Source organism: Pygocentrus nattereri, chromosome 23 (genome assembly GCF_015220715.1).
Source record: "Pygocentrus nattereri isolate fPygNat1 chromosome 23, fPygNat1.pri, whole genome shotgun sequence".
Taxonomy (NCBI): Eukaryota; Metazoa; Chordata; class Actinopteri; order Characiformes; family Serrasalmidae; genus Pygocentrus; species Pygocentrus nattereri.
In genome coordinates, this window is record NC_051233.1 from 10,212,116 (window position 1) to 10,237,725 (window position 25,610).

At 40.5% G+C, this 25,610-nt stretch overlaps 5 protein-coding genes across 6 annotated transcripts in view; 3 read left to right on the top strand and 2 right to left on the bottom strand.

The window, feature by feature from the left end:
• The window catches only part of LOC108437647 (unconventional myosin-XIX), a 31,481-nt gene extending 29,023 nt beyond the window's left edge, over positions 1-2,458 (top strand). Inside the window, exons 22-23 of the mRNA XM_017714874.2 lie at positions 97-432; positions 1,078-2,458. Coding sequence (XP_017570363.1) covers positions 97-432; positions 1,078-1,191 — 450 coding nt within the window. The 3' untranslated portion in view covers positions 1,192-2,458. The remainder of the gene's footprint in view (positions 1-96; positions 433-1,077) is intronic.
• Positions 2,459-2,513: 55 nt separating this feature from the next.
• znhit3 (zinc finger, HIT-type containing 3) lies at positions 2,514-6,726 on the bottom strand. The gene is made up of 6 exons (XM_017714903.2): positions 6,600-6,726; positions 6,190-6,280; positions 4,657-4,694; positions 4,393-4,464; positions 3,694-3,777; positions 2,514-3,089 (listed from the first exon to the last, which is right to left on the bottom strand). Exons 2-6 carry the CDS (start codon positions 6,255-6,257, stop codon positions 2,899-2,901), a joined length of 453 nt encoding a protein of 150 aa, XP_017570392.1. The 5' UTR covers positions 6,258-6,280; positions 6,600-6,726; the 3' UTR covers positions 2,514-2,898.
• A 527-nt stretch (positions 6,727-7,253) lies between these two features.
• Positions 7,254-12,287, top strand: LOC108437650 (complement component 1, q subcomponent binding protein). Its single transcript, XM_017714882.2, has 6 exons — positions 7,254-7,602; positions 8,497-8,647; positions 8,767-8,854; positions 10,197-10,292; positions 10,509-10,634; positions 11,720-12,287. Exons 1-6 carry the CDS (start codon positions 7,350-7,352, stop codon positions 11,867-11,869), a joined length of 864 nt encoding a protein of 287 aa, XP_017570371.1. The 5' UTR covers positions 7,254-7,349; the 3' UTR covers positions 11,870-12,287.
• A 1,521-nt stretch (positions 12,288-13,808) lies between these two features.
• Positions 13,809-19,901, bottom strand: rpain (RPA interacting protein). Its single transcript, XM_017714883.2, has 7 exons — positions 19,675-19,901; positions 17,290-17,475; positions 17,129-17,201; positions 16,909-17,023; positions 16,752-16,815; positions 15,230-15,370; positions 13,809-14,194 (listed from the first exon to the last, which is right to left on the bottom strand). The coding sequence occupies exons 1-7, from the start codon at positions 19,744-19,746 to the stop codon at positions 14,165-14,167; spliced, it is 681 nt and encodes a 226-aa protein (XP_017570372.1). The 5' UTR covers positions 19,747-19,901; the 3' UTR covers positions 13,809-14,164.
• A 4,728-nt stretch (positions 19,902-24,629) lies between these two features.
• Positions 24,630-25,610, top strand: part of LOC108437649 (carbohydrate-responsive element-binding protein) — a 38,461-nt gene continuing 37,480 nt past the window's right edge. Inside the window, exon 1 of one of the 2 annotated variants that reach the window (XM_017714879.2) lies at positions 24,630-25,248. In XM_017714879.2, the coding sequence (XP_017570368.1) occupies positions 24,896-25,248 (353 nt within the window). In that variant the 5' untranslated portion in view covers positions 24,630-24,895. The remainder of the gene's footprint in view (positions 25,249-25,610) is intronic. The other variant, XM_017714878.2, reaches the window with a different exon arrangement.

The following is a 25,610-nucleotide window of genomic DNA, read 5'->3' on the forward strand; positions in this document are numbered from 1 at the left end:
AACTATTTACAACTTGGGGTCTTTCTGTTGTTTCCTTTTTTGCATACTTAATTCTGTTGTTTGTCTTTCTTCTTTCTCCGTTTTTCTCTTCTTCAGGCTCAGATGGATGCTTTGGCTGAGGCCGAGCTAGATAATGCTGAGGACCTGCTGGAGGAAGAGGAGTCCTGTTCGCTGCCTGCACTGGACCCTTTGCTGAAGGAACGAGGGTCGGTGCAGCTCTCCAGCATTCCCGAGCCTGTGGCGGTGCACGGCTGGCCGCTGGGCCTGGCCATGGCCTCTGCCCCCAACATCACAGTGGCGCTTACTGCCACTGGCTTCCAGAAGGTCATGTCCTTGATGGCCACTCTGAAGATCCCTTTCAGGCATGGAGAATACAAGGTGGAGACCAACCAGTTTGACCAGGGAGTGGCCTCCATCAGAGCACAACCACGGGTGAGACCTGAAAATAGACTGAGAAAATTTGGCCAGTTGGTAGTGGTTTCAGATTTATGGAGACTATGGAGATTTAGCCTGAATTATTAGGGGTGACTCTTTACGCCACACTTGTCACATATACAGAGCAAGTGTAACAAAACATAAGTAGCTACTACTTGGACAAGAGGAGATAAACATATTTTGGACATATTTTTGGTTGGTGGACTATTCTCAGTTCAGCAGTGACACTGAGGTGTTTAAAAAGCTCCAGGAGCACTGCTGTGTTGGATCCCCTCAGACCAGCTCAACACGTACTAATCGCCACCATCATGTCAGTCTTACTGCAGTGTTGAGAATGATCCACCACCCAAATTGTACCTGCTCTGACAGGGTCCTTGGGGGTCCTGACCACTGAAGAACAGGGTAACAAAGTATCAGAGAAACAGATGGACTACAGTCTGTAACTGTAGAGCCTCAAAGTGCACCTATATAGTAAGTTGAGCTGATAAAATGGACAACGAGCATAGAAAGTGTTATGCCTGATCGCTTATTGTGTAAGAAGTTTTATATTTATGTCTCTGAAATCCTCTTTAACCTAGCGGTAGGTATTACTCCCCTTGGTTTTCAGTGAGTTGTGCCTGACTGTGTTTGTACTGTTCTCAGGGTTCTGTGAAGCTCCATTTGCGGCGGTCCCCCCTGCGCTACGCCGACATGCACCCAGGACAAAATGCAGATGGAGTGACGGGTTTCAACCAGATTCTGCTGGAGAAAACCTAATTGCGTAAACACTTGTCCTCACCACTCACCTCAGCACTACCCAAGCAAGCTTTAATCCAATCACTGCACCTTTAAAAGCACACATAAGATTGAAAGACAAAGCACAAAGAGGTGATTCATGAAGCTGCCTTAATGGAATATAATTGAATGCTGTATATATTCAGGTTGGTCATGCATGGGGTGCCTTTGGTTCTTAATGCAATGTTAAGGCAGCAATGTACTGTGGGCTTTTTATATATAATATATATTTATTCAGAGATTATACCTACTACACACTTTGGTTTTATACCTGTGTAATCAGTGTCTTTAGAAAGTCTGCTTAATTGGTAGAAATTGCTGTTGATAGATCCACAGCTCTGACTGGGACTAACATGGCTTAGTTTGAGGTACGTTAAGCCTAGTCATTTAAATCTTACTTGATAAACTAAACTTAATAAATGCAAGGCCTGCCATTGATTGATTTATAAACCACCTGTATTTGATTTTGTAGAACTGCCAAGTATTACTCGTATTTATGACACGCTGTAACTCAGAAAAGGGAAAATATGGCATTGACTGGAATGTATCTGCACTGTTTAGTACTGTGTACTTGATTTATACCCTTTTATACTTTTCTTTAAGGCTTATTGCACAGACAAATGTCACACTACTTTTACGGGGAAGTGTAGTATTTCTTTGTCTCTTGCCAAACTAGACCGAAATCATCTTTTGTATGTGCTTTACATTTTTACTCCACTTTTCCTTCATCTGGAATCACAACACTAAGTTATTGGAACAGTGTTCAAGTACTTTGAGTGATCTCATGCTGCTGAATTATTGGGAACTTGCTTATGAGTGCTTGACATATTGTAACGTTTTATGATACTCTACAAGTCTGTGTATTCAGGATACTGTTTGGACATTACTGTGGAAATGCTTAAGTCCAATGTTGGCTATCACTTTTGAGTAAATTATATAATGCTCAGGGCATTCAAGGCCAAATATGACAAGGTCATACATCAAAACAGACCAAATCTCAGTGTTTTTACAAAGCAACTATACTTACTTTTGCTACAGCTGCCACAATGTTGACTATTCTAACCATTTATGTGCTGTTTTTTGGCCTAGACAACAATCATTGCTTATAAATTAAATATGCAGTGCTATGTTGCATTAGAAAATTATTCTGGACATTGGATAAGTATTGTATGTCAAAAAACAGGAAGTATGAACACAAAATGTTAAAGATGATGCTAAAAAAATAAATAAATCTATTTTATAAACTCAAGATATTGATTCATTTACTTTTACAGGTTACTCTGTATAAATCAAGTGAAGTTCTCTATCATACAAAATGTCATTTTATTTGAGAGAAAAAATAGTTATATTAGAAAACATGAGCCTATATTGTGTCACACTTGTAAATGAAGTCTTGAATTGGCACAGTTCACACCTTATTAAACTGTAAAGCACCCAAGCCAGGCCTAGAATGGAAATATAGTCCATGTTCTTCAGGTGAGCCAAAACAATTCATCATAGTCATGCGTGCGCGCGCACACACACACACACACACACACACACACACACACACACACACACACACACACACATATATATATATATATATATATATATATACACACACACACACACACACACACACACACACACACATAATGCCAGCCATGCTTTTTCTTAGGAGCACTGGTCTGGTTAAGGTTCATCAGTTCAGTATGCTTCTTCATTTCCTTCTTCTGCTGGTTCAATAATTTTCATGCACTGGTCAGCAAACTCCACAAACAGCGGCTCCTTCATGGCCTTCTTCATGGCCTTTGCTTTGTCCTCAGCAGAATCCACTGTCCTCAGCAGCTCCCTGAGGTGGGGGTTCTGCAGCACAGTCATAAGGGCCTCCGATTCCCCTGCATCAACACAGTCAATGACAAAAATAGCACTTTATGTAATGATGGTGCAGAACTAAGAAATCCTTGTTCTCGTGTGCTGAAGAGCATCTTACAAAACAATTTTAAAATTTGCCTGAGCTATGATCAAAGCTGCTATCAAATGCTCAGTATGTACACTTACGATCACACATACACACAAACTGAAATCTGTATGCAGAGCCAAATTATTAAAAATCACTGATGTTCATGTAGCACTGTTTAACTGTGGTGTTGCTTAGCAACCCTAGAATACTATTAGAAGAACTGGTGGAAGAATTGTTTACAGCCATCATAAATAATGGAAATAAATGACTTATTGGAGATTGGTGCCTTTTACCATGTCATAGTTTGTTACAGCTTATGTGCATTACAGTGATTAAACTCCATTAACAAGTGGTTTAAAATAATTATCAAAACCAATTTACAACACATTGTATCAGAACACTCGTTATCCTCAACTCGTGGCTTATTGCTTTTACTAACATGATAGAGATGCCCGTCATGATCTTATATACTATCTGACAGTTAACAGGTATGTATCAATGACAAACCATCATTTAATGAACACACAAAACTGCGATACCTAATTGCCGAAGTTTCTCCAGGGGAACTCTGTCTGACTCGCTGCCCTCATCCAGGAGATCATCCACAGTCCAGGGCTGGTCAGCTGAAATCACACCAGTGCAAAAGTTTGTATCCAATGTGTTTAAAATCAAGTGGTTCATTAAAGAGTCTGTGAGCTCAGGCTGTGCCTTTGGTGGCAGGAAAGAAGACTAAGGGAGGGGAGAAAACTTCGAGAACTAGGCTAGAGTTCTGAACAGCTTCTGCTTAGAGCCAGAAGGTTGGACCCCTCCTTATAACTGTGATAGAACTGACCTAGGACTGAGGAACAGGGAAGAGAGGGGGCGCTGGAGATCACTGAAACATCATAACCAGAAACAGAAGATAGAGATGGGAATTTATAGGGTGTTAAATTAAAAAGTAGGGGTCTCAGACATGGTCTTTCCTCCAAAATGTCATTATTCCACAACTTCTGTGAGTTCTGCTCATGCTTTCAACTTATGGTTGTAGTTTGAGGGGAGGCTGATTGAGAGAGGGGAGAGAACTTTGAGAACTTGGGCTGGAGCTAAGCATGGCTTCTGCCTGGAACTACAAGATTATGCAAGATGTGTATGTACTGAATGCCAGTATTAACAATGGGAGATTGTTAAAGTAGCTAAACTTGTTAAATTCTAAGGGGCTCTAAATACTCTTGGACATGTAGTGTAAGGTAAAAACTCACCACTGCTCTGACAGGCATCTGGAAGTGGTGTGGTGACCGGAGCTGCACATTCTTTCACCTGCTCGCATGAATCTACATAACAAAGAGGTGATGTTTTTCCATCACCGTTAAGCCTGGGAGATGCTATGGGTTAGCGGACTAACTCAAATATACTAGAAAGGCTAAACAGAGAGTTGACAATCAGACACTTAAAAACAAAGATGTAATATTAAATAATAATAATAATAATAATAATAATAAAAATAAAAAAGTAAAATGACTTACCTTCACTTTTGTGTTTCTTAAAGCAACCCAATGAACAACTATGACCAAACAGAAACCAAACATTACTGTTTACATTCAAAGAAAGTGGCTAGAATGATATTAAACAGCCAACACAGTTAAAATTGATGGTTCTTCAAGGGTTCTTTAGTAAAGAGAAAATGGGTCTATATAGAACCAAGGACACTGAAAGAACCCCTTACATGATTAAAGGGCTCTCTGCATCGTTAAAGGGTTCTTCAGATTGACGGAGTATGTGCTGTGGATGGACCCTTTTTTATTACTGTGTCTTTAGATAAAATAACCTTGTTCTGATTGGACCCCCTGCATTGTGCCTCATGCAAAAAGCAGTTAAGGTTAAAAGACCATTCATAACCTCAGGGTGAGTGGGTGGGACTAAACTTCTGTAGGCTAATAGGCAGATTTATGTAAACATGCTGATTTTTTGTAACATCACAAAAACCAATGACTTCAAAACAGGTTGTCTTTGTAGTTTCTTCATATATGGACAGAAACACAAATGATATGTTGAGAGTGAGAGAAATTAATTTTATCCATGATAAAACTGTGTGGTATATTGTCTATACTGGTACACCATGTCAGACACACTGTGATATTGATATAACACTGTTGCCAGAAGAAAACATTGTATCTCCAAAATGGTAACTTTGCTTTTCCTTCTGTATACTTTTAATGTAAGCCAATGGAACCAGAATCCAGAATGTGTGTGCGTGTGTGAATACACACACACACACACACACACACACACACACACACACACACACACACACAGGGTGAGTCAAAAGTCACAGGACACCGTTTTATTTCAGAAACGAAAGGGAAAATGACAGATCCCAACACCCCAGTAAGTAATGGGTGAGGGAGCCTATCTTTTAAGCTATGCCCAGACCATAGCCGCCATCTTGAAAGCCACCTTATTGGATCAAGGGCAGGTTTTTCCAATGGGAAGGTGGTCATGTAGCAGAGCAAAGAAGACCATAATTGTCTCGGAAATCGATTGCTGCAATCAGATTTGCAATACAACTTTTGAACCACAAGAGATCAACAGAAAGTTGCAATAACAACTGGGAACGTTGCCTGTGATGCACAGCTATTTGACGTGTTCACTGTGCTGTCCCTGGTGCTGAACACAGAGCTGAGGGCGCAGGATCCAAGCGTTATGAACCCGCATGAGAATCTCTGGAGAAATGCTGTCACAGGCCTCCATGATGTGGTGCTGACGGTGGTGTTTGTTGCAGATTTTCTCAGCATACATAATTTGTTTGAGATGACCCCAGAGATAAATGTCGATAAGAAAATAAAATAAAACCTGTCCTGTGGCTTTTGACTCACCCTCTATATATATATATATATATATATATATATATATATATATATATATATATATATATATATATATATGTGTGTGTGTGTGTACAGCAGTTCACTTTGGTGTGAAGCATCATTAACGTTATCATTCAATAGAGTAATACACTAACTAGGATTGAGCTTCATCGCCTAGTCATCTGTACTTACTATCGTATTCGGCATGTTGGGCATCTGTATTTAGGAATTTGTTCACTGCAAACTCCGCACAGCTGCATGGCTGCAGGGGGCGAGCACGTTTCTAAAACACAGACATGAAGAAGAGCCTCAAAATAGACAAACACTGCAGGCAAGAGTTTACAGTCCCACGTTTCTGGCTACACGAGGCTGAAACTGGCTTTCTTTACCGGTTACTTGTTATGTTTTCTGTTCCACCTTAAACGGGGCCGCAGTTACTGCCTGTATGGGCACCATTTAAGGTGGAACGGAAAATATAACAAGTAACCGGTAAAGAAAGCCAGTTTCAGCCTCGTGTAGCCAAAAACATAGAACTGTTTTACCTAAATGTCACATATTTACGTGGTGACTGTAGCCCCTGATGACACCGTGTTTTCACCTACCTCTCAAAAAGGGAACGAAGTGAACTTAGACGAAGTCGTGCGCTTAAATTCAGACTTTTAAACCTTTATCCTCACACTCAGCTCGCTGATCCCAACACACAGGTCGGAGCGTGCACTGCGAAGCCAGCCCCAATACCGGGACTAGAAAATGCATTTCAAAATAAAAGCTTGACTTAAAAACATTTTGTTAAAAGGAGATTTTATATAATTGAAAGAATTATTTTTAAAATAAAAGATCTAGTTTTTAATAGACACGTACAGTTGAGAACATTAAGTGAAAATGGAGAAACTATTCGCCTATTATTTAAGTATAAAAGCCTTTTACTCCTTCACGGTCTTGAAACACAACAGGTACCCTGTCTACATTTGAGACCCTTGCAGTCTTTACGTCTTCAGTTACATCAGCTGCCCGAATAACAGCTGAGAGGAAGACATTCGGGCGAGTATACATGCAGTTGTTCATTCCTTTACATTACCACTGATTTATATGATATTTTTTTAAGATGTCGAAGATAATCATATTTGGTCACTAACAAAAATAAAGAAAGAATGAGAAAATTAAACTGCTTTTAAACCCAACTAGGCCGAGTGATGAAATCATGAGGGACTTTTACGCAGACGGTTCAGAAGCGGAACTCCGGTTGTGTTTTCTATAAGGTGTCTGGCTTCGCCAGGTCCGCGGTCCCCGTGTCCTTCCCCACGTGTGTCCAGGCTGTCCCGTCCCTGCGCCTCGCTGTAGAACAGGCAGCCATGCTGAAGTCCTTAAGCCGTGCGGTCAGCGTCGCCGCTCGCCTTTCCACCAAGGCCCCCGCCCGCGCCGCTGAGGCGCTGGTTGGTCCGGCTCTGTGCGCTCCCAGCTCGGCTTCCACTCGCCCGTTTACTCGCTCCATCTGGATGCTGTGCAGCAGCAACGGCGCAACTTCGGGCTCCAGGCCGAAGATCTTAACCACCAAGAGAGTCCTTCCTTCAGTGCCCTGCGGCTGCGGGGGTCTCCACACAGAAGGTAAAGGGGAAATAAGCCGCTTGTGTACCGTCTTGTGTCGGCCGTTAACCGGCTTAGTAGTTTGGAGCCGGAGCCAGTTAGCTTAGCTAGTTGGCGGTTTCGTTAGCTCCGAGTTAATGTTAAATAATTCTGTTAATGTAGAATTTTAACCTCATGCTAGGGCTGGACAGTATGTTAGTAGGTATCAGTATCGTGGTTAATTATGTCACAGTACAATTTTCTGAGTATATCGTGGGTGCCCTCAGTATTAACAGAGCACTGACCCGTTTCATTATAAAGGGAGCAAAATCATGTTTACCTGGATTTAGTGCACCATAGTGTGTCAAATATTGACTAAAGATCATGATATACGCTTTTCTGTTAGTATTTTAAGTGTAACACCACTGGTTTTTCAGTTTCAACTGATCAGATGCCTAAAATGATAAATATGACCTCATATATAATAAAAAAAATCTTGAAGAATCACAATATTAGTTTTTTTCCATATCACCCACCTGTACCACATATTAATTGGCTGGAGTTGTTACATGTGTCATGTAAGGTTAAGTTAATGCCATAATTTTAGGTGTTTATATATACAGTATAGCTAGTTCTTGGCATAGTGCAGTTCATTAAATATATTAAATGGAAAGAAACGTATCTGCGTGTGTAACAGAGCCCACGTTCATTTTAGGTCACATACTGTTCATTCACATCCTGAATGTGACCTTGAATGACTAATGAAAGTCAGAGAACTGTTGGACCCCCCCAGGCACTCGAATGGCCAGCATTAGCCAGATCGAGAAGCCTGTGCTTCTCTAAGTTTTTTTTTTTTTTTTTTTTTTTTTTTTTTTTTTGTCTGATTGATCCCCCAAACATGTTTTGGGTAACTCTTTTCTTGCTGTTGTCTTCCAGGTGACAAAGCCTTCACAGAATTTCTCACAGATGAAATTAAGGAGGAGAGGAAGATCCAGAAAAGCAAGACCCTCCCCAAAATGTCGGGAGGATGGGAGCTCGAACTGAACGGCACGGAAGCCAAACTTGTTCGCTTTATCTCTGGAGAGAAGTAAGATTTTAATATACATTCATAAAGCAACTCTAAAACCTCATCTGATGTTGGGGCATCAATAGTCACGTAGCCGATGGGTTGAGACTGAAAATAAGCCTTTAGTTTCTCTTTTACAGGGTGACGGTCACATTCAACATTAACAACAGTATTCCCCCAACCATGGAGGAGGAGCCAGAGCAGGGTCAGAAAGCAGAAGACAATGAGGTAAAGTCCCTCACTGATGGCAGGAAAGTCCTGGATGTTGTAACACACACCTGGTGGAGTTTTCATTAGCACAACATGTAGTGCAGCTTGTTTTGATTTAGTAATGCGTGGGCATAATTTAAATTATATGTTTCAGCTTAATGTGCCCATAGTTGTAAAACTGGTGCAGCTTGTTGCTGAAGTGTTAAGTTGCATAAATACGTTTTATTGCTAGAAATGTTTCAGGAAATGGGTTGTGACAGATCGGAAGATGTCTGGAGGGTATTTCACATCACATAACCCAAGTCCAAAAGTCTTGCCATCCCAATAGAAGAAGGCTAAGGGTCTTCCCCTTCCCCTTAAAGCCAAAAATGAGGACTACTAGGCAGTCCACACTTTTGGCTTTAAGGGGAATTCCACTGATTTGTTTTTAAAGTTCGAGTAATTCAGTTGAGATATAAACAAAGTCATTCGGAGTGGTTTGATGGGAAATTAATTGTAGAGAAATGTACTCTCTAATATACAGTGGTGGTGATAGGAACCTACGGATGCAATGTCTACAGATCAGACGTTTATTTTATTTACTATCTAATAGTAAACAGATGTGTCTTAGTTGTTTATGATATTAGGAATTAACTTTTTTCTCATTTAACCTTTTTTTGTGGATTACTTTGTCTTTGAATGGTTTAGGCCAAATATTACCTCAAAAATATCATAAAATGTCAGGCATTGGGCAATTTATTCTTGGCCAGTTTGTGGATGGGACATTACATCACTGTCCTGAACAACTGTTATTCAGCAATTGTTATTCAGTGTCTGTAGAGTGAAGAATTTTGCATCAACTCATAATGAATTACTTTCTTTACTTCTCCAGTTTTTATACAAAGAAACTCGCAGAAGTGCTGTGTTGTCCACTGAGCAAATGTATTCTAGCCAGTAGATACAGATCAAGTATTGACCACCTTCCTTTAGGAGAAGGTGGCCCATTTTTGGCTTTGTAGGCAGGCATCAGAGTTTTAAATTTAAGCCACTGAAGGCAGTGTAGCAATGGAGTGAGTTAGGAAGAGTTACATATTGATATTAATTATGCAGATGTTTTGAAACATCATTGAAGCTCTCTTTTAAGTCGTTGGGATAAATGAGAAATTGGGTTTTGTGAAATTTCTTTCTGGTCTGTCGCTCTAGACTGAATTTAGATGTGACTCAGCTAAGAAGATTTGGATCTGTCTGATGTACCAGCTACAGCACCTTTAGTTATTTGTGCCTTATGATAGATCTACAGCCTCATCAGCAGTCAGTAGCCTGTTAATTCTCTAAGGATACTAACTGGCTTGTTTGACGTTTGGCTTTCTTTGTTTTTCAGCCTGACCTTGTCTCCACACCTAACTTTGTCATTGAAGTTACAAAACAGGGGGCGAAAAATTCCCTGGTGTTTGACTGTCATTTTCCAGAAGATGAGGTAAGTCGCTTGAACTACCAAGAATCTGTTTTTTGTTAGTCTTTGACGCAGCACCATAGAACAAGCACTTTGAATGAATATACCATGCTGTCTTATTTCAGTGGGGTAGGTTAACACATGGTGTTCAGTCAGTGGTAACCTGAAAGCTTGTCAGCCTGAACTGCTTTAATGCCCATATATTGGATATTACATCCAAAGATGTTTGTCTCTGAGCAGATTGGTCATGGCGAAGGGGAAGAGGAGAGTGATATCTTTGCCATCCGGGAAGTGAGTTTTCAGCCTGAAGGAGATGCAGACTGGAAAGAGACCAGCTACACACTCAATACAGACTCTCTGGACTGGGTAAGAGCCGGAGTTATGTGTGAGATTATAACTCATTTTGCATGTAATCTGATGTGTAAATTTGAAAAGCATCTAAAATAGTGTAACATCTTTAAAACTAAACTATAGTTGGCTATTCAGAGCGAAATCCATCCAAGTTGATAATTCTGCTACACTATGAGGTGGAGATGAAGTACCACATGGAAACCTAGTAGAAACTTGGGGGGAAAAAAAAAGTATGAATTGGTTACAATTGCTGCTGTTTGTTCATTCAGAGGTGACTAGAGTAGAATAAACCTATAGTAAAGGAAGAGTATTGTTACTTTTATGTCTGTTTGAGTCATTGTTGCATTAAAGTGGCCTATCAGCTTAAAAGAATGGTTCGGCAGTGATTTTCCATTTAACTCCGATGTTGATCAGCCAAAACATGTTTGGTGTGCAAACTTTATTTCTTTATTTTGAAACTGGAGCCACAAGGCTAAAGTTGCTAACGCACAGTAGATAGACATCAAAACGGTTTGTGTAAAAATCCCCTAAACTTCTTATTGTGCGTCCAGGTTTACGGTAAGGTCACATAGATTTCAGTGTGGTTTAAGGCTGAGTATTGACCTGCTGTGAGTTGTGATTGGGCACACAGGCCTTGTCTAAACTAGCTGGCTGCTGCAATAAGCTACATTAAGTTTTATTTATTTATTTATTTTTATAGCTGACAGTCTTGCTGTATCCTAAACCACACTGACAAGTTTGAGTGACCTAAATCAAGTGTGATTGGCTGTGATTTGTGCAGGTTGAGAACTTTGGGGGGTGTAATTGGGTGACTATTGACTTCTAGTATTTGCTAGCAGCATTAGCCCAAGTACTGTAAGTATTGAGCAACATCCAGAACTGCAGTGGTACTTCTTAGCATCTCTAAGCAAGGTGAAGTTCTGTTCTTCTCTTTTTGGGCCAACAGAATTCAATGGAAATGAATACAAAAATGAACTTAATCTGACTGGCTAAAATGGAACTCAGGGAAAACATAGACTAGAGTAGAAGTATAATTTGAACCTGGATTTTGTATTTCTAAGCATCAAAATGCATGTAACTGTGTTAATGCATCTCCACAGGCACTGTACGACCATTTGATGGACTTCCTGGGTGACCGGGGTGTTGACAACACTTTTGCAGATGAGCTGGTTGAGCTTAGCACGGCATTGGAGCATCAAGAATACATCAAGTTCCTGGAGGACCTCAATAGCTTCATCAAATGCCACTGATGTTCATAGTTTTGCACAGTCTCCACTTCTACTGTTCTTTCAGCTTATTTGAAATACTAAAGGACAACAACAAAAGCAAACATGTTTTATACTTTATTTTATTTTGAAATAAATTAAGCATAGCATACATTGTGAATGTTGAGGTGTATAAACCAGCTCAGTTGGTTTAAAGATATTGACATTTAAGGACTGGAAACAAAACTCAAGATGTCTTGGACATCATTAAAGCCTCTAGTCCTAGACTGGTGAATTGCCCTTTACTGGTTAAATGTAGTCCAACTGTCAAATGTCCTCAAAACAGTGTCATCCTGTAACCAGTTAAAATGAAAGTTTAATATTAGGAATTGTTAAAGAAAAGATGATTGTATCATTCTGACATGGATGGTGGCATTCAAAAAATAAATATAAATCAGTCCTACAAGTGTATTGATTGCTTTTCGAATGAAATCAGTTGGACTGCTTTTGAGTTGGCTGTGTAACCCTACTGGAACAAAACACCTGCACAGACTGTACACCAATATTATCCTCTTCAAGACCCATCCATTTAAACTGTTGCTCTACTGCAACTCCAATCTTGTACACAAAAAGGCCCTGCAGGTTTTCTTGCCAATAAAGCAGAAGCACAAAAGACCAGCTACTTAAATGGAGTTGCTCCTGCTTGAGCGCAGCGAAAACCTGCTGTTTTGCAGATAAAACTGAACACTCCCAGCTCTACTGTTCTTCAGTTTCCCAAACTCAAATTCCTGGAATTGCAAACTTTGGACCTACATTCTATGAGCCACAAGTCATTGTGTTGAATCTGCAAGGGTCAAAGGATTTAAGAAACGTGATAATGAGGGGAGGTTCCATAGTTAGTATTGAATCCAATCCGGCCCTGGATTTTCTAGTCACTGGAGGATATGACACCAGGTCACTACTCAGTGATATAAAATCTAGGAGAGGAAACTAGATTAAAGATTAGAGGCTGTATTACAGAAACTTCTTAACTCTGAAATCTTATCTGCTTAGTCACCATGATCAACGCTATTACAGAACAGTTCTTAAGTTCATAATCTTATCCATTAACTCCTGATACATAAAAAAAAAATTGCAGAAACATCCTAAATTTTCCTAAATTTTGTCCTATCTTTAAAACCCCCAGAGGTGTGTTAACTGGTTTCTATTGGTTTATACAGGCAGCACATTTCATTATAGCTTGCACAACGACATTAACCTACTTTTATCTGCACTGAAAACATTGCTTTGACTTTTGCGTTTTAGAAATGCTAGACACCATTACCTTCATGCGTTACTCAGATAAAACATTAGAGACTGGTGAAAAATGAAGAGAAAGAGCTGAAGGTGTGTTTATACGGAGGAATAATGTTAGCTTAGCTTAGTCAGTTTCCCGAGCGCTTTAGCTGACTAAACAGCCCATAGCGCTCACAATACTCTACTTACATGGTTGTTACATTTCGATGTTACAGCAGGCTTGTATACAAATTAGTTTTGTTTGACCCGTTTTAACATCAGTAACAGTAAAGTTAGCGATCTGTCTAGCTAACTACTATTTTGATTAAGTTACCTATGGTCACCGTTGCTAGGTAACAGACATGACCGTTGATCGTCGACCTCGATCGAACAGGTTCAGATTTCCTAACTTGAGATAAGATGCAAGATTCCTACATCAAGATAAGATTTGAGTCTATAATACAAAATTGAGAAAAATCTTATCTTGGTCAAATCTGAAGACAAAAAATAAGAAGTCAGTAAGAATGGAAGTTTCTGTAAAAAAAAACCCTAGAGTTGAAAAACTCTGGCTTAGGCTGCATGTTCAGTGACTCAATGTATGGCCCCTTTGGAAAGCTATAATCCATGGTCACCAACCCTCCTCCTCAAAATCCTTCCTGCAGAATTTAGTTCCATTTGCACCCAACATGCCACTCCTCCTTTACCAACGTTAACTGCAATGGTTTTGAGATACTCTGAGAAACTTTTTTGGCTTAAAACACTTTTTTTTTTTTTAAATCTATTAATCTTAAGAATTCTGAGTCACTATGTGATACGCATTATTATATTTGTACTAACTGTACAGAATAACTCACTTTCCTATTGCTCAGAGCAACCTTGACCTAAGTAGCAGCAAGAGCTACACCCCTGCATAAATACCATACTGTTAAAGCAAGTGTTTAAAAGTTAAATGACTAACATAGCTTTATTATTTCACAGAAATAAAATTAAAATATTTAGAGAGAAATAACTCCCATGGTTACAGGACTTCAACTCCCATAATCCTCATTGTTGCACAGAAGATGGTCACAGGACGACAGAGAGGTAATCACACGCCTGTAGAAAAGAGATATGCAGTTAATGCACTGCATTTAGATAACATTATATTACAATATTACAAAATAATACAAAATCTTGTATTCAAAAGGAGTACTCCAGTGTTCTTCAACCTAGTCTTCCGCTGTTGCATCTTTACCGTATGGTCGATTACCACAGATCATTTGAAGTCAATAAGCAGTTTCAGCGTCTCCCCATAAACATTCTTTGTGTCCAGGACATTGTTCAAAATGTGGCACGTTTTTCCTCTGCGTTTTGGTCTGATGTCCACATGAAAATGGTGTTTTAGGTCCCTGATAATGGGGCTTCTCAAAAATGCCCTCCAGTGTGGCGATTTTTAGAAAACTCAATTTTCAGCATTTTTGTGCAGATGTGCAAAAGGAAACACTGACATCACGCCATTAACTTGCGCATGGTTCTTGCCATTTTCATGTACTGCGCAGGCAAAACTCCGTGAACACATCTGATGACAGTCGTTTGTGAGTTTGGCAATTTGGGGGCGTTTACAGCTTTATTTAGTTGTACTTTTTATTCAGGAATCAGAATGTACTGCACTCAGTTTTTTTTAATAGATTCAATTCAGCTGCAAACAAAAAAAATCTCATGAAAAACTCATGAGTAGTGAAAAAGGTGACCAGTTCAGAAACCAATGCCTTGTTGTGGGGGTCCATTGGCATCCTGGTGGATGATGATCTTACATCACTATGGAATTAAGTGCGTAATGTGTAGATGGCCAATAAGCTCTAATAGCGAGGAAGACTGCGCACGGACCTTAACAAAAATCAACTTTGGACAAAAATAAAGTACCTGATTCATGTGAGAAAGTCAGAAAAACTTCTGCTTGATCACGACTGTGTGGGCATTTCAGAGACAGTGGAGCAGTGATATTAGAAAAGCTCAGCTTTAGCTTTGTGCTGTATATTTTGTGCAACGTGCATTCTCGGTTTTGCCGTTCTTGTGTGGATGGAGAGATTCACACATCTGTTAGTGTGGAGAATTTTTAAACCCATTTGTCCCCTTTTCCTATGACGTTACCTTGCAGCTTATCATAAGGTTAGGAGAACCCTCCATGTTGGAGGCCACTGAGAATACGGGGTTCTGGAGACAGTCTTCCATGTGTTCGGTTACCCTCGCCTCAAGCAGACGCTGGAGTACTTCTGGTGTTATATTCCTACCCTGCAGGAATAACGACAATGTTCAGATATACGGAGTGCTGTGCAAGTGAAATACCTGCTAAACACATATTGTCCGTTTCAGCTCCAGCTCCAGAAATGACCGTAAAGTCTTACAGAAATACCAGTCATAATTCAGTTGCTATAAATAAGCACCTCAAGATACTTTTGGCAACATAGTGTATTCGCTCGTCTACCTTCACACAGATATGAACTTGAATTACATTCTATTCTTAATCCATAGGGCTTAATATGATGTCAGCCCACCCATTGCAGCTATAACAGCTTCAACTCTTCTGGGAAGGCTTTCCACAAGGTTTAGGAGTGTGTTTATGGGAATTTCTAACTGTACTTCCAGAAGCATATTTGTGAGGTCAGACACAGATGTTGGATGAGAAGGCCTGGCTCAGTCTCCGCTCTAATTCATCCCGTGTTCTATTGGGTTGAGGTCAGGACTCTGTGCAGGCCAGTTAAGTTCTTCCACACCAAACTCATCCATCTCTTTATGGACCTTGCTTTGTGCACTGGTGCGCAGTCAAACTGTTCCCACAAAGTTGGGAACATGAAATTGTCCAAAATCTCTTGGTGCTGAAGCATTAAGAGCTCCTTTCATTGGAACTAAGGGGCCAAGCTCAACTCCTGAAAAACAACCCCACACCATCCCACCAAACTTTACACCTGGCACAATGCAGTCAGACAAGTACCGTTCACCTGGCAACCCAGACTCATCCATCAGATTGCCAGAAGGAAAAGCATGATTCTTCACTCCAGAGAACTTGTCTCCACTGATCTAGAGTCCAGTGGCGGCGCTTTACACCACTGCATTCGACACTTTGCATTGCGCTTGGCTATGTAAGGCTTTGATGCAGCTGCCTGGTCTTGGAAACCCATTCCATGAAGCTCTCTACGCTGTTCTTGAGCTAATCTGAAGGCCACATGAAGTTTGGAGGTCTGTAGTGATTGACTCTGCAGAAAGTTGGTGATCTCTGCGCACTATGCGCCTCAGCATCCGCTGAACCGCTTTGTCCATTTTACATGGCCTACTACTTTATAGCAGAGTTGCTGTCGTTCCCAATTGCTTTCACTTTTTATAATCCCACTGACAGTTGACTGTGGAATATTTAGTAGTGAGGAAATTTCACGACTGGACTTGTTGCACAGGTGGCGTCCTATCATGGTACCACACTGGAATTCACTGAGCTCCTGAGAGCGACCCATTCTTTCACTAATGTTGTATTAATTCTAGAAGCAGTCTGCAGGCCTAGATGCTTGTTTTTGTACACCTGTGGCCATGGAAGTGATTGGAACACCTGAATTCAATGATTTACATGGGTGACAATACTTTTGGCAATAAAGTGTATATGTGCATGTTTATTTTCACTCACCATAGTGTTGATATAAAGGCCACAGGGACATGATGTAAAATGACTGTTCACTGTTAGGTTATTCCTGTAACATAACATAAGCAGAAGCTAAATAAAGAATACACTAGCATCTATTTAGATTATTGCCAGTAGAATGAAGTGATTAGTTTGAACTTACACGTGACACACAGGACATATGAGCTTCCCTTCTTCTTCCATTCCATCCACGACTACATTTAAATACCGTTCTTCGTATTGCTGGCTTTTGTGGTATTCCTCTATGATAGAACGTTCTAATGGGCAAGATGGAGGGGAAAAAAATGATGCACTGTTCACTTTTCCAAATGTCTTTTAAAAAGATCATGTGGCATAACGTAAACAAATCATGGACAACCAACCTTGAGACATGAGCTCCTGTTGAATTTCCTCTAAAATTGCCTGCTCATCATATTCCTGCATGTCACTGTACATCTGTAGCATCAAAAACAGAATTACATGACCTCCATCCCAACATTGCAACTTGTTTATGGTAAATGGTGAAGAAAAAAAATTCTCCTACGTCTTTGATGCCATCTTTCCCCCACAGTGAAGGCAGCGACTGATTGGCTGACTGTAAGGCATTCCACTCCATCTCCATGACCTCCTGGACGAGCAGAGAGCTCTTAGAGTCCCCAGTGCAGTCCGACATCTGACGGTACTTCTCAAGTAACCGGGACCGACTGTTCTTCAGTCTCTCCACGCACCGCTGGGGAAGTAATGTTTATTGTTAACTGGCTACTCCTTAGATAGCACTTAATTAAGCTCTCTTTATTACGAACAGCAGGAATCCATCAATATGTGAATTCTGGGCCAATGCATTAAAATGAATCCGCTAACATGGTGTGCTGTAGAACACTGCATTCTTCCAGAACACAAGTGGTCATCAAGTATCAATTAAAATGACTATCCAATGCCTATAGAAATCATCTATCAGTACTGACATTATTTCAGATATGGCCGTATATTTCTTTGCGTAAGGCAGAGTGTTTGAGCAGAGTGGGCATGACGAACTACTTTTTAAATTTAAATATACTGGATCAGTATCAGCAGTGGTATCAAAAAGTGGTGTAGCGCAAGTTCTACTCATTTGTGATCACCTGGATAGAACTGCACTATAAACAACTTGCCCATTTCAGACAGTCTATTTGCCGTGGTATGTACTGCGCCAGACTCACAAACCCCATCAATTTGTACAGTCAAAGACTTATGAAACAGTCCTAAGGGTAAGAAGACACCCTGACCGTTTTACTACATATGTATTCTAATTAAAGACTGTGAAGAACAGGGGTGTTATTTATACGTTCATCTGTTGAGAGAGAGAGAGAGAGAGAGAGAGAGAGAGAGAGAGAGAGAGAGAGAGAGAGAGAGAGAAGGGGGGGAGAAGGAGAGGGGAGAGAGAGAGATCATAGGTGATCACCTCTGATCATATCTCAGCATCACAGAAACGTAAAACACAAATGGAAACGCTTTAAAGTGTTCAGGTCTCTCTGAGAGAGAGAGAGAGAGAGAGAGAGAGAGAGAGAGAGAGAAGCTGCAGCTACAGATCTTAGAGTCGGTCTAATAATCAGAGCAATAGAATCTGGTGCTACACTGACTTTACAGTAACGGACCCAAACGTGTTGCAAATTCAGAAATGTTTGTTCACTGCACTGAGCTTAAATATCAGCATCATATCCAGTGCTGGACAGTAACTAAGTAAATGTAATTCATTACTGTACTTAAGTAGTTTTTTCATGTATCTGTACTTTACTATGTTTTTCCATTTTGAGCAACGGTTTACTTTCACTCCACTATATTTCAAAGTCAAATATCTCACTTTTTACTCCATTACACTTTGAGAAATCTGTCATTCCTTTTGATTTTTGTGTGTATAAAAATGTAACATGTCAAAACAAAAGAAATGCAAAGCAATAGCACCAATCAGGGCACAGCGGTCACTTTGTTCTGAGCTTGTTTTGACCTGTTGGTCCTACCAACCCAGTGCAGCACATGGTTCAACATCAGTGCAGCAAAGTAAACATTTGGGAGCACATACGTCACCTAAATGATGAACTAACCTAACTTTGTGTAAATAGACCACAATATAGAAATATGTCCACACATGCAGTCGTGACTGGCATATTTCTTTTTTTTCTGAAATCATACAAACACTTTCATTTTATAGTAAAATTGTTTCGGTTAGTTTATGTTTATGAACACAGGCCTACAGATTAATATAATAAAGGAAAACTTATTTGTGATCCTGAGTTTAAAGCAAGTTTGTATTCAACTTGTAACTAATTTACAAAGTAATCTTAAACTGAAACTTTGCTTGTGTGTAAAAGTGATTTCAGAGCCACTCGGTTCTCCCTGATGGAACCTGTTTACCTTCTGTGTTTTGTGCTTATGACCATTTTAATAGAGATCAGCGTCACTAATTAATGATGTTCTATTAAAAGACTGGTTTTCCAAGAGAGACGCTGGAGGACTTTCACCTGAAATGAGTTCATGAAGCGAGTCTTGTTATAAAAATGATAACAGGATATCAGAGCCAGAATTACTCTTTTAGTACTTTTACTTTCGATACTTAAGTCCATTTTAGGGGAAATACTTTAGTACTTTTACTCAAGCTGAGGTCTAGAGTAAGGACTTCTACGGTTACTGGAGTAATATTTTACCTTGGGTATTTACTTTAACTCCAGTACATGGTTTGTGTAGTTCGTCTACCTCTGATCATATCTCAGCATCACGGAAACGTAAAACACAAATGGAAACGCTTTAAAGTGTTCAGGTCTCTGAGTGTGCTGACCAAACCTCTCACAAACAAACAAACAAACATTAGCTAGAGAAGTTAGCCGCCGCCGGGCCGTTATGCTAAGCTATCCATACCATTTGCTTACACACGCAGTCACAAATGGCCTTTTACCTTTCTGTATGTCTCTTTCCATGGTGGAGTGGTGCCCTTGTAGAGAGACCTGTGCCTCTGTAACGCGTCCATACTGCACAAGGTGGAAACTGTTACTACGGCGCTTCAGACTCAGGACGACGACAACAACAAACCCCTTCACCTCGACTTCTGCTGCGGCGCCCAGCCAATCAGCGACTTTTGAACCGCTCAACACGGAAGTAGTTCCTGGGCGTCTGGGAAGTGTAGTTCTTATTACTTCTTCTATCTCGAAATAAACTTACTGTGTCAAAAAAAAAGCAGGTAATGATTTCAGAAAGGTAAGTCATTACCTTGAGACAGTACGTCACACATTTGAAAAGTCACTGTTTCTACATACACTGATTCTATACTCGGTCCATTTTATCAGCTCCATTTACCATATAGGAGCACTTTGTAGTTCTTCAAACGCCAGGACCCCCACAGGACCACAACAGAGCAGGTATTACATGGCTGGTGGATCTTTCTCAGCACTGCAGCGGCACTGACATGGTGGTGGTTGGGGCGCTGGTGTGAGTTGATCAGAAACGGCAGTACTGCCTCAGTTTTTAAACACCTCATTGTCACTGCTGGGCTACAACCAACAGTCCCCCAACCAAAAATATCCAGCCAACATATATCTTGTGACCACTGATGAAGGACTTAAGAATGACCAACGTAATCTGTGCAGCAACAGAAGAGCTACTGTCTAACAAGATAGTTGTGTCTAATAGAGTGGACAGTGAGTGGGCACTCTCCGTTTAAAAACTCCAGCAGCACTGCTGTGTCTGATCCACTTACACAAGCGCAACACAAACTAACACGCCACCATGTCAGTGTTACTGTAGCGCTTAGAATGATCTGCCACCCAAATAATACCTGATCTGTGGTGATCTTGTGGGGGGTCCTGACCATTGAAGGTAAAAGTGGTCTAAGAAAGTATGCAGAGAAATAGATGGACCACAGTCTGTAACTGTAGAACTACAAAGTGTACCAATATGGTAAGTAGACAATGTGTATAGATACAATATATGTTAAAACAATAACATAATGAAGTGTCCAGTCGGTGTAATAACCTCCCTGGGATACAAAAAGATTAGACTAGCATGCTGGTTCTTGCTGGTCTCGTGAGGTGTAAGCTGGTCATCCAGCATGGTATATGCTGGTTAACTAGCACAACGTATTTTGGATGATCAGCCTAATAACCTTCATTGCTTCTGACCAGAAAACCAGTATCCAAGATATGGCATATGCTGGTTTTGCTGGTGAAGAGCTATGCTGGTTTTTCTAGCAGGAAAGTCATTATTCTAAGGTACTAAGTTTGAGAGAACAAGCCATTGTTTTGACATACTAAGTAAAAATATTTACTGAAATTATTTTGCGATAATAAGTACAAAGTTCACAAAAATAAGTCATTATTTGAGATATGTCAAAATTTTAAGTCATATTTTTTCAATTTTTTAAAATTTTTAAAAAAAAATTCTCAGTTTGAACATTTGATTTGTTGTCAAATTTCAATTAAACATAGGCTTTAAATGATTTGAACATCATTGGATTCTGGTTTTATTTACATTTTGCACAGCATCCCAATTTTTTTGAAAACAGGGTTGTATATTCTGAGATAGTCAGAGGGTCCGAACCCCAGGCTGCATCAAAAACCACATCTACCATGCCAAGTTGAACATCAAAACTAGTACCATTAGAAATCCATTAATTACTAACACCATTAGAAGTCCATTTAATTAGTACAGCATTTATAGTATGGTAGTATGCATTTTAGGACGCAGCTCCAGTCCTAGTGACCCGAAGCTCTGCACATTTTCCCTAACCTACACACCTGACCTAGCGCACATGGAGTTTGTTAATGAGCTAAATCAGTGTTAGATGAGATAAAACTCAAAAATGTACAGAATGTGGGGTCTCAGGAACAGTGATTGATAACCACTGCACTAAGTCAAAATGTTGAGAAAATAAGTAATTATTTCAAGATACTAAGTAAATAATCTTGACATACTACTGCCAGAGACCTTTTCTTAATGAGCCAGAATCATTTACAATGATGAAAGCAGACCTTCCAGAAACATTGATCTAAAATTAATCAGAACCATTAGCCAACTGGGTTTGCACACAGAGGAATAAGGCCTTCGCATTTAACCCATCCGTGCAGTGAAACACCCACATATATGCACACTAGTGAACACACACACTAGGGGGCAGTGAGCACACTTACTCAGAGCAGTGGGCAGCCCTATCCACAGCGCCCAGGGAGCAGCTGGGGGTTATATGCCTTGCTCAAGGGCACTTCAGTCACGTACTGTCAGCTTAGGGGATTGAAGCAGTGACCTTATACTGCCTGATGCCTGAGACATTGTTTATTGACTTTTATGAAAAAAACAATTGGCATAGAGTGTATTTAAAATACAACCCATTTCCAAAAAAGTTGGGACGCTGTGCAAAATGTAAATAAAAAGAAAATGCAATTGTGTGCAAATCATTTAAACCCTATATTTAATTGAAAATAGTTCAAAGACAACATATGAAATGTTGAAACTGTGAAAGTTTATAGTTTTTTTTAAAACTCTTGAATTTACAACACGTTCCAAAAAAGTTGGGACGGGGCAACAAAAGGCCGATAAAGTTATGCAATGCTAAAAAAACACCTGACAGTTGGTTGACAACAGGTCATGAACATGATTATGTCTAAAAAAGCATCCCAGAGTCTTTTAGAACTAAAGATGGGGAGGGGTTCAACATTCTGTGAAAGACTGCATAAGCAAATAGTACAACAATTCAAGAATAATCACTGCATCCAAAAATGCTAGTTACAACTCTAAAACACAAAGAAGAAAGCATAAATCCCCAGAGCCGACAGCACATGACTGAGGTGTCCTTGAGCAAGACACCTAACCCCCAACTGCTCCCCGGGGGCTGCGGATTGGGCTGCCCACCGCTCCGGGCAAGTGTGCTCACTGCCCCCTAGTGTGTGTGTTCTCACTAGCGTGTATGTGGTGTTTCACTTCACAGATGGGTTAAATGTGGAGGTGAAATTTCCCCGTTGTGGGACTAATAAGAGTCACTTAATCTTAATATATAAACAGGATCCAGAAACACCACCGCCTTCTCTGGGCCCCAAGCTAATTTGAAATGGACTGAGCAGAAGTGGAAAAATGTCCTGTGGTCCAACGAATCAACATTTGAAATTCTTTTTGGAAATCATGGACACTGTGTCCTCCAGGCTAAAGACCACTCAGCTTGTTATCAGTGGACAGTTCAAAGGCCAATGTTCATTAGTGCACATGGCATGGGTGACGTGCACATCTGTGAAGGCTACACTAATGCTGAACGACATATACATGGCTTGGCAACATAAGGCGCTAAGATGATAAGCAAGAACGGGAAAACAATTTACTTTCAAACCTACAGCCGTGTCTCCACAGTTCCCAAATGCTTACAGAGTGTTGTTAAAAGAAGAGGTGATGAAACACAGCGGTAAGCGTGCCTCCGTCCCAACTTTTTTGAAACGTGATGTTGGCATCAAATTCAAAATGGGCATATCATTTTCATAAAACAATAACATTTCTGTTTCAACATTTGATTTGTTGTCTTTTAACTATTTTCAGTGAAATATAGGGTTTAAATGATTTGCACATCATTGCATTTCCTTTTTATTCACATTTTGCACAGCGTCCCAACTTTTTTGAAAATGGAGTTGTACACTGCTCTATGTTGTAAGGCTAGCCAAAGAAAACTTTTTTTTTCGATATGCCACTATTTTACCATTATTAACATTAGATATAAAAACTCAGGAAACATGTGGGTTCAGTGGTCATTTTGAATTGTAATACTTATATGGTAGACATTGTGACCCCTGGTTCCTGTCACCACCGCTGTAAAGAAATCAGTGTAAGTTTTTCTGAAACTGTTTCACATTAATCTGCACTAAATGACTGTGTTTACATTTTAATCACTCATTCTTAAATTTTGAAAAATCGGTGGAAATCCTCTTCACATTCTGTGATGCCCAAAGAGAAGAAACTGTTTCACAAGGCTCATTATGGCAATGTGCCATCTGCAAGATGGGTTCAAATAAAAGGTGTACTTGGTGAGAGATGAAATTTTTGGTGCATACCTACACGGACTCATATGAAGGCCTCACACGTACCATCCGTTTTTGACCAATGCCAACTCAGCTCAGATCAAAGACAGGCTGCTTACATCTTGCATCAACATGTGTTTTCCAGTGATCAGACCATGTTCAGAGTTCACCTGACATCATGAAAAGCCAGATTAAGATTGATTCACTCAAACCACGTTCAGAGGTGGTCAAATTTGGAGGTCTCACAAGTCCAGGATGGAACTTGACCACATTCAACACAAGTGTACATGGTATGTGTTTTCTATGTGTTACTCTTAACTTTGCTCTTGTGTCCAAAAAGTCCTCTGGACAGTAGTAGCACTGGCCACTGCAGGAATCAGCAGCTGTGAGACAAAGTAACAGGTGAGAAATCATGTTTACAGTAGGTAACTGGTAGTTATCCAATATCTTTATATAGAAAGGTTATCTCAACTGGTCACATTTCAGTGAAAAGGGTACATGGAATCCAGCCAAAGTATATACTGATATGATCCGGGCATGCAAACAAGTTCTTGATATTATATTTAATGTACAATGATTGTCATTTTAGTAACACTTTTTAGAAGTATTACTAATTATTATGTATATATATATATATATATATATATATATATATATATATATATATATATATATGTGTGTGTGTGTGTGTGTGTGTGTGTGTGTGTTGTTTACACCACTGATTCCTTATTTTCATAAAATATGAACAGACTCCATTCCATAATACTGATCTTCCTCCGGTCATACTATTGATCTGTGCTACTGAGCTATGCTAAAATAGCCGATCCTGCTGTGGTGAGTTTAACAGATGTCACAGTCCAGTCGACTGACCCGGGACAGAGGTCAGCCCACGGGTTACATAATTCACTGCAGCTTTTACAACTTTTCTAAAAGGAGACTGACCTCATTTTACGAGAAAACCCCAGATATCTGGACTTGCTAACAAATAAACCCGTCTCTGCGCGGGAAATCTTGACTAGGACTGGAACGTTAGCTAGGCTGAGTGGCGCGAGGCGTGGTTCTTATCCAAACGGCTCTCTGGTTAGGCTGTTTCTGAGGGGCAGAGCACAAAGTTAGCACAAACTCGCCATGGCGAAGGTGGAGAGGATCCCGCAGAAGTTCTCCAACCCCGCGAAACCGGCCCAAATCGCGGACTCGGAGTCCGAATCGGATCAGGATGACGACAGTTCTGCGAGCGCCGACACTGGCTGGAGCCCCGCCGGCCGGGCGCAGGTCATCCACAGCGGACACTTCATGGTCTCTTCGCCGCACAGCGACTCTCTGGCGCGGCGGCGGAGAAGCGGAGCCTCGGCGGATTACGACTTCGACACCGTGAGCAAACTGGGCTGCCACACGTACAGCTTCGGCCCCTTCAGCTCCAGGAGGCTCAGCATAGACCCCACACTCACACGGCTGTTCGAGTGCATGACTCTGGCGTACAGGTGAGAGCAGACCGCGCTGAGGGGGCTCGCTGTGGGAGAGCGGCGCTGAGGGGGCTCCACATCCGCCTGCACCGGCTATTTCAGCGAAATTAGCCAATGGAAACGTTCACTCGCCATTTTGATTTATTAATTTTTTAAAAAGATAGCCAATGAAAAAGATGCCTCGCCTTTTTCAATTTAAAACCCACGTTCTTAAGTTAAACCAATGGTTCTATACAACACCAAAAAGGGTTCTGCTGTGGTTACGATGTAGAAGATCCCTTTTTGGTGCTGTATAGAACCATATACAACTCATTCTCCATCAGCCTGAAGACCCAGTTCACCATACAAAGACCTACCTGAGCATGCAAATGGACATTTGT